This window comes from Limulus polyphemus, unplaced genomic scaffold, assembly GCF_000517525.1.
Source record: "Limulus polyphemus unplaced genomic scaffold, Limulus_polyphemus-2.1.2 Scaffold934, whole genome shotgun sequence".
NCBI classification, from domain to species: Eukaryota; Metazoa; Arthropoda; class Merostomata; order Xiphosura; family Limulidae; genus Limulus; species Limulus polyphemus.
In genome coordinates this window covers 112,854-122,395 of record NW_013666544.1, presented here as the reverse complement: position 1 = coordinate 122,395, position 9,542 = coordinate 112,854, and the positions used below count along the sequence as shown (strand labels likewise).

General features: G+C 28.1%; 1 protein-coding gene across 1 annotated transcript in view; it reads left to right on the top strand.

Annotated features, from left to right (window-relative positions):
• The window catches only part of LOC106461321 (RAB6A-GEF complex partner protein 1-like), a 63,971-nt gene that overhangs the window by 39,823 nt on the left and 14,606 nt on the right, over nucleotides 1-9,542 (top strand). Inside the window, exons 20-24 of the mRNA XM_022388189.1 lie at nucleotides 1,144-1,278; nucleotides 1,915-2,017; nucleotides 6,186-6,289; nucleotides 7,503-7,549; nucleotides 8,848-8,972. Coding sequence (XP_022243897.1) covers nucleotides 1,144-1,278; nucleotides 1,915-2,017; nucleotides 6,186-6,289; nucleotides 7,503-7,549; nucleotides 8,848-8,972 — 514 coding nt within the window. The remainder of the gene's footprint in view (nucleotides 1-1,143; nucleotides 1,279-1,914; nucleotides 2,018-6,185; nucleotides 6,290-7,502; nucleotides 7,550-8,847; nucleotides 8,973-9,542) is intronic.

Below are 9,542 nucleotides of genomic sequence, written 5' to 3'. Positions count from 1 at the left end.
TGCAAAAATGTTTGGTATCACACTTGTCCTGCTTAAACAGAGAATCGACCTGTATTTCATAGTATGTGAATATGTAAAGCAGAACAGCTCCCCAGTGGCACAGCAGTAAGTCTGTGAACTTATAATCCCCAAAACTAGGTTTTGATAGCCGTGGTGGGCACAGCACAGATAGCCCATTGTGTAGCTTTGCACTTAACCCCAAACAAACAAAGCAGAACATGAATAAGAAAGCCTACCCTCTTTCAATGTATTTTTATACATTGGTTTTCTGAAGTTGAAGAATCTGTATTGTAAAAATGTGATGTTTCTAATATTTGAAGTGAAAGAGAAAAATTTCCAATTCTTAAAAAAAAAAATAACATTGTAGATTAAATCAAGAGTTTCAAAATAAAACTTAAAAATCGAAGTAAAACTAACTGTAATAAAATTTTTTCAAATTGGATTGTTTTTTTCCTAAAAAAAAAGTGTTCATAAAAGAGATAAAGGTAAGATAAGTTGATTAATTTTACTGGATTTGTGTACTGAGTTAGATGGTACCTTTGAAACTGAACAGTGTATTGTTTCTTTGTATAAAAGATACATTTTTGATTTGAATTTAGCTTAAGTTAAATTCTTTTCAAAATTTATTTTGAATTTTAGTTTTACAAATATGTATGCTAAAGATCTACTTTTTGGTCTAACTGAACTTAGATTAAGTTACTCAAAAATCTGTATTTGAAGAAAAATTTATTTTAATTCTGATTTTAAACAAAGTCTGTGATGATCTTTTTATACCTATTGAACCTCATGATAGTACAATTAAAAATTTCAAATCATTTTCTATTTGAAATATTTTAGTTGTTTATATTTTACATTTTATAAATATCCTACATTAAAATGTACTCTTAATAATAGGTGCTTTATATTTTAGTTATTATATTTTTATATTAGATTATCTGTACCTCGAATTATTTTACAAATGTTACAGTTTTGACTATAACAAAAGATTTTTATTTAACATGTAAATTGTGACTCACACTTTGTCATGTTAACATTCTCAGTCAGCAGTTTGGTCAAATGTATCATCCATCAATTTTTTTTCATAGTTAACTGCTTAATGCAGTCATTACTTATTTTAAATTTTGAAACTGATTTTTTTCTCAGGCAACACCTGTGTATAGTGTACCATTAGTTTTAGCATCTTGTGTAGAAAATGTGTGGGTCTCGCCACGCAAGAGTCTCCATACTCCGCATCTTACTGAGGCTTTATGGATTGCTTGTGGGGCTCAAGGAATGAGAGTAAGTATTGCAAAATACGTTATATTTTGTCTGAAAATTCAAGTTATTGTTCACTTTATAGTGAAACTTGGATCACTAAATGTGAGAGTAAAAGACAGTGAAATACATTAGTTTTATCTAATGAATACTTTAACTTTAAAACTTGGATCACTTGTACAACTCAGGAATTTAGGGTAGGGAATATTAAACACCTTATTTTATTGGAAAGGAAATATTGAATATTTATTATTAATTTCAATTTGTAATCTCGATGCTCACTAAAATTGAATATTGAAAAATATATCAAAGTTAAATCTTCAAACAGCAGTTTGTTTAAAAAGGATTTACTATTTTGTAAAAATAAAAATCCAGATATGAAATTTTGTAATTGTTTTTAAATTAAACTTGTCTTTGGCTGAAAGAAAGGAGAAACAGACTTTGTAAAAAAAAAAAAAAATTCTAGCTAAGAATAAGAATAATAAAATATTTTTGAAGCATTACAACTTTTGCAAAAAAGGCTAGATATCTTTTATATGATCATGAATGTTATTAGTTCCTGAGCCTTTTGATAAACCAAAGATTACAGAGTATATAGTTATTATTGTAACTACTATAATACTGTGCACTGTTAAGCCAAAAGTTTTGTCATATATCCAGGTGTGGCTACCTTTGTTTCCTCATGATGAAGAAACCTCTCGTTCTCATAACTTTATGTCCAAAAGAATTATGTTACCTGTCCAAGTACAAATATATCCTCTAGGTAAGGTATTCTTAGAAATATATACACTGTACATCTCATTAACTCCAAAAATAAAAACTCAAGGCATTACATCCATAAGTATATAAAATTAGTAGTTTGTGAAAGATGTATTATCTTGTATTACATCAAGAAAAGTTAAAATGAATTTAAATTTGTAGTAAGAAGTTAATTGGAAAACCTTAACATTAGTAGTTGGTCTTGATAGCAAGGAATCATTTTATATCTTTAACCTGAAGCCAAGAAAAGAATGTCAGATTGATCTTTTTTTTTAAATGGAAATATCACAATCATTTTGCACATATGCTAGGACTTGGGAATTGCTATACACTGCAGATGATGATTGGTCACTAATTATTTGACATAAACATTGAGTAGTGAAGTTGATGTAGCCTTTTAGGAATAAAGGATATTCTCATGATGTCAGAAAAATGCACATCTTCAAGAACAATTAGTGACTTCATTAAGTTGTAAATTTTATCCTCATAAGAAAAAAGATTACAAAATCTAAAAGTACTTATGAAAAAATTCTAGACAAAACTTTGTGACAATATTCTATTTGGAAGTCAAACATGTTGATATCATTAGAAAAAAAAAAGATTTTTTTACTAAGTAAAGCAGATACTTTTTCCTTGCAGTGGTAATAACTGTAGGGTTTTATTTGTTTAGATCAGCGTTTTTCAAACTATGTTCCACGGAACACTGGTGTTTTGTCCAAGATTTATAGATGCTCAGTGAGAAAATCATGATTTTAAATTTTAATAAAATATTTAACACTTTTTATATGATCATAACTTATTATGATATATTTTTTTTATGTATTAGAATTACATAATATCGATTTTGTATTGAAGAAGAATTATAGAAGATGCCATATCTATTCTATGCAATATGGAGAGGTTTGTACCTAAAATACATTAAATGCATGTAAATACATGTACAAATTCATTAATATGTAATTTGATTAAATAAATAAATGAATAATATACAAATCTAGAGGGCGCTGCATGTGCAACATACCCACTACATTCTACACCCATATTCTTGTGTTCTGAAAGTTTTTTCTCAGCTGAAAAGTGTTCCATGGCCAAAAAAATTTGGAAAGCGCTGGTTTCAGTGTATATCAAGATGTGTTTATGTTCTTACTGAATAAAGTGATGAGGAAAATTCTTAAGTATTTGTGTAATGCTGGAGAGATCTAGTTAAAACAAATGATGTGAAGGCTCTAGATGTTAAGTTTTTTATTGATGTAGTTAAGAAATGAATACATCTAACTTGGAGTTTCATTATAACATGTAATTATTGTATCTGGTATAATAAAGAAGTTTAAGTTCAGCATGAAAATTATGTAACCATTGTCTCTCGCAATAAATAAATAAATAGCTATGCTAGGGCCTAAAGTAAAACCTGTAGCAACACCATCAGTTTGTTCATAATCTCATTATTAAAAATAAAACGTGAGTCTTTAGTACCAAATTTGAGAAGTTTGTTAAAGGTGTTTTTTTGGGTACTCTTTACAATATGGTCACTTTGATAAACTAGATCAACACCCAAATTAGTAGTTTCTTTAGGAGAAATGATGATGAATAAAGATTCAACATAAAAATTGGTTGTACAAACAGGTTTTCAAAAACTTAAATTTCATTGTCGGAAAATGTAAAACTATTACTAGAAAGGTATTTAGAAAATTCTTTAATTTCTATTTGAAAGTGGTGTTTTCTTTATGTAATTTTGGTATTCAGAAAATCAGATTTTTTAATAAAGTATTTTTACCAAAAATTTGTTCATGAATATATGGAATCACAGTATTGACTGGTCTGAGTATAAAATGATTTCCATGTTAAGATTAAAAATACTTTCTTCACCTGACAATTACCAAATTTCACATGCATAATCTCTAAAACCTCTTAACTAAATATCAAAGGTTGTTTTGAGTAAAACTTTATATTTTATTTGTTATTTTCTGTACCCTAACTCTATACTCCCTTGGTCAATTTGACCAAACTTGTAACCACCATAAAAAAAACAAAAAACAACAATAAATCTCAATTACCCTTTTTTTTCTTTTAGATTGACTGAAAATTATAACAGGAAACCATTGATTTTTGTCCTAAATAGTTTAAAGCTTGTAACAGAATATATCTGTTTATACTTACATTTTATTGTTTTATTGCCATTTGACTCTTGTCTAGCTAATAATCCAGTCACACAAGCTGTAAATCACTCGGCGAACACATAACTAAAGTTTTTGTATGGAATTACATAACACACAAACTGCTAGCGAGCATATCTCCTGAAGAATTATTATTTTTCTTTATCTTACCTAATCTAACCTGATAAGTTTCTAATCTTTACATTTTAGTTACTTTTATAATAACAAATAAAGAATATGTATGAAAAACAAGAAATATGATGCTTACTTGTGTCCTCTTGTTTGTGTTTTTTGCTGCTGACTGTTGATGAAGGTTAAGACTACTTTTTTTATACTAATGGTACTAATACACTAAGCATTTAATTAATCAAATAATGCACACAAGAACACAGAATGATAGCTTGTACAAGACAAATAATGTCTTATAATTCATAATTTATCTGGCTTTCTAACTATGCAATATGAGCCTTTAAAAATTTAGCTAAGCTTGTCAATGTAAGTACTGCAAGAGGGTGTGACTTTCTAGTTTATGGTTCTGTAAACAAGTAAGATTGAAGACTATAAACAATTAGGCTTTGTCTTAGTAATATCTATATTATAATGAGCAACTTGCATTAAATTCTGTACTTTTCAGAGGAGTGATAGATAAATTAGAGAAGAGGGAAGACCTAGAAAACAAATGTCACAATTTTCATGCTGTGGGAGTTTGAGGATTATTTTTAATATCTCCTTATAGAATTAAGAACTTAAAACTTTTATTACAATTTGATTAATTATCTACATTTTGATGCCAAGATTATAATATTTAATGATAATAAAGTAGCTTAATTAAATTTTGAATGTAACTCTCTAAAAGGTCATGGCATGCGCACTTTGATCTACGTGTAGCAAGAGAATTAAACCATATAAGATATCAGAATCAGTAGGCCTAATGTCATTCCAAACAACATTGGAAATAGTTATATTTCTTTAAATTCAGAGAAATGCTTTAAGTTTTGATGATTTTAGTTAGGTCATGAAATTTGGTATGATCATTCAGAATGTGATGAATTTTAAGAATATTGTCATCTTTGTTAAGAAGAACACTACCATTTCATTTATCAGGTCTGGTAATCAGGACATTCCTATGTGCTCCAGATTTTTTAATGAGTCCTATTCAGCAATAGAAAGAACAAAAGGCTTCTTATTAGGGTTATAACTGTGAAGAGAATCAAGAGCAAGACTGTCAGTGTATGTCCTAAGTTTTTCAAAAGTTACATCATCAATTTCAATTTGAAGCTCAGAAATTCAACTAAAACTTGAGTTTGAAAGGAGGAAAAGCAAATAACACAAGACAACACATACTACTGTACTGAATGCCAACTTTGGAAACTATTGGTTCATCAAAATCAATTTAATTCATATGTTAACATGTAGACCTCTTCACCATCACACAAATACTTCCAAAAATTATTTTCCTTTTGACTTTATGAATTATAATATAAAAAGTAATTCATGATAGATTTGACATTCTTTCTCAACTTAACTCAAACTTAAGTTTTGCCATTAAGACAATATGCACAACTGTTAATGTCAAAGATTCTTCAATTAACTTTTACTAAGAATTTAATTCATTTGAACTTTTGTTTATTATGTCCTATTGTAATTAGTTTCATATCCAGAAATATCATTGTGAGATCAATTCCTTTTGTAGTTTGTATTGTTTCGAAATATTTCAACTTTGTAATTGGTCTTTTTAATAGCTATTCTTTTAATATGAGAGCCTAAGATTACAAAGTTTGTTTGAGAGTATTGATGATTGAAATTTTTGTGTGAAAATACTGGTTATATTAGGCTTGGACCTTAGAAGGCATGTCCTGAAAGTGACTAACGTATATTTTAACATGTATATATATTATTTTGGAAATTTTTTATGAATGGATTGTCTTTGAGTTGAATACAAAATATGGTTGAAAAATAATTAATTAATAAAAGAATATTTCATTTTTAATGCTTAGAAAAATTTTCTGTTTTTTAAAGCTGTTCTGTTTGAAGATGCTGTGGTATTGGGAGCAGAAAATGACACTGTACCATATAGTGCTCGCTATACTAACGGTTTACCATTGTGTGTGATATCTCGCTCAGTGAGTTTAATTGTAGTTGTATCTTAAAAAAAAAAATGTTTAATGTTTTTTTTCAAAAAATTAAATTGTAGTTGAATCTTATTTGAAGTTGTAATAAATAGAGCTTGGTGATTAATGGTATTTGCTAATTGATTAATTGGCAGGCTCATTAATCAGTTAAAAAGGCCCCACCACCACCCACCATATAAGCAAAAAAGAAACAAATAGGGGTGTGCTAGCTTCTTAAATTTGTGAACTACTGCATTATTTTAACACGTTCTTGGTCTCAACCCATTTTCATCAAGTTTTTTTTTTACTAAGTAATTTCCAAATTACCTTTATTTTGTATTGTAAGCTTCTTCTGGAGGTAACCATTTGTTCATTTTGCAAAACATATTTTTTAGAAAAAATATTTTCTCGCATATTTTTTTTCAACATAATCTGGACATTCTGTACTTGGCAGATGAATCATTAATGTTGATAAACATAAGGTTGCCCTTTTGTTTGTTTTTACAATATGCAGTACTCTTCCCTCACCAATTTTGTGTAAATCAAATAAATTGATATTTAAATAATGAAAACGTTTTATTATCACCAATAAGGGTAATAGTTTTTATTTAAAATATATGATTACAATTAGAAATAATTAAGTAGCCAGATAGCCAGTTTATTTATATTGCTTGAATAGGATAAACATAAAAGTAATATTCAATAAAGATTTGAACCATCAGAATATGTTACACTTGTCTACCATACTCACTAAACAGTAAATATAACTTGTCTGATTTGATGACAATTTGATTTGGTAAACATAATTTTTATGTTTTATTAGTAAATGATCAAATCACTTGTTGTGGCACCATAAATATTATTCTTGTCACATTAATGGATTTACTCATAGCTTCAATCATTTAATTAGTTTATGTGACACTAATTGGTGTAGTCAAGTTTGTCAGTTAACTCACACAGGCCTAATAATAAATTTGAGTATTCACATATACTAAACTTTAATAAAACAAAACGTTTAATAAAATGATTAACAAACCAAAATGATTAAGAACTACAAGATATGACTAATGTATAGTTATTACTATTAGTTACCAGATTTTTTATTTGTATTATAATTAAGAAGTTAAGTGTGAATAGAACATAGATATAAATATGTTTATAAAAACTGTTTTAATAGTAGATTTGTACTAAAAGAATATTTTTTAAATGTGGTTTTATCTTTCAGAGTCAAGTGTACCTTCATCATATTCTCCGACAGTTACTCAGAAGAAAGTAAGATCTGTGATTGTTCAACTTGTACTTAAAGCTATGAAAATTTTAGTTATCTCATATTGCATTGATGGTTTTTGGTAAAAACCTTTGAAACAATTATTTCATTGTTCAACAGTTTCTGTTGTTAATTTGTTTGCTCTACTGTATTCTAAAAATTTAAGAAAACCAAATAGAGGAGAAAAAACTTAAAATGTTTTTTGTATTATTGTCAAGTTTTAGAAATGTATATGCCAATAACTGTCGTAAAGAACATGTATATTTGAAAACTTAGTTTATTGTACTGGTAGAAAATAGGTTATTAGTAAAGATACTGTAATATATATTCTCTCTGCCAAGAAAACTGCTTTACACTGATCTTACAGATTATAATATCAAAGCAAATATTTTACCTTTCTAGTAAAGATGTGTTTTATAGCTTATTTTCCATTCTGTAAATAACACAATTAATCTTTGTGACAGCTTAATATATCAGATTAAATATTTTTATCTCCTTTGTAATTAATCTTTGTGACAGCTTAATATATCAGATTGATTATATTTATCTCCTTTCTAAAGAAATTTTATACTTGAAGATTATTATTATTATTTATAATTTCTATGATTATATTTATCTCCTTTCTAAAGAAATTTTATACTTGAAGATTATTATTATTTATAATTTCTATGATTATATTTATCTCCTTTCTAAAGAAATTTTATACTTGAAGATTATTATTATTGTTATTTATAATTTCTATAGAAATACCGTACGTAGCAATTGAATAAAATTGTAGTAGTAATCAATACTACAGTGTAGAATATCTAGTTTTGGAAGTAGTTAAAAGGTACTTTGGCCCGGCATGGCCGGGTGGTTAGGGAGCTCGACTCATAATCTGAGGGTCGCGGGGTCGAATCCCCGTCCCACCAAACATGCTCGTCCTTTCAGCCGTGGGGGTGTTATAATGTGACGGTCAATCCCACTATTCATTGGTAAAAGAGTAGCTCAAGAGTTGGCGGTGAGTGGTGATGACTAGCTGCCTTCCCTCTAGTCTTACACTGCTAAATTAGGGACGGTTAGTGCAGATGGCCCTCGTGTAGGCTTTGCACAAAATTCAAAACAAACAAAAACAAAAGGTACTTCAGTATTCCTGTGTAGTAAAAATAGCTAAAGATTGTTTTTTGTAAGTAACAGATAACTGAACATCATATTTTAAAAGCAGATAAAAAGTACCCAAACTTTAAATATGGGAGGATATTAATATAGTGAGGCATGTTAGTTTTCTTTCTTAGTCTAAAGAACTTGTTATTGTATATGACAGTTTAGGATATCATGCCTGGGAAATAGCCAGAAGGTGTTCCAATCTTCCATATTTTCCTCATACACAAGAGTTACTGCTCCACGAAGTACTTGAAGAAGAAGCTACTTCATCAGAACCAATTCCAGGTACAAAAATCCTGCAGTGTGTCCTGAATGATTTTTATATTTATTGTTTTGCTTTGATGGATAGATTAAGTACATATTTGTAAGGCAATGAAAATTTAAAAAGAAAGTTATTGGTAACCAAGTAGTTTGTTTTGTGATTTAAAACCATTTTTTAAAGTAAGAAATAACTGTATTTTAATACTTTGAATCAGTGAGTGATTTATATAAAACATGACTGAAGTGAGAGAATTAATAATTATGTAGACTGTCTATGGGGTATTAAGTCTGTTTTACTTTATCATATAGTAATGTAAATTAATTTAGGTATGTGAATAACATTATATTTCATCGAATTCCTTGTTCGAAATTATAAAGTGGACCAACTGTTTAATGATTGCACATATACAGTTGACAAATATATTAAATCAAAACATAAATAACAATATGTACCATCTATTTACTTCAACTATATATAGTAACAACTCATACAGTTTATTTTAAAACAATAGGCATTCTTTTGAATGTAAGACAGTTTATGAATTATGAAAGGGGTTTGAGCCTTTTTTAATTCACCATATAATAAATTGAATT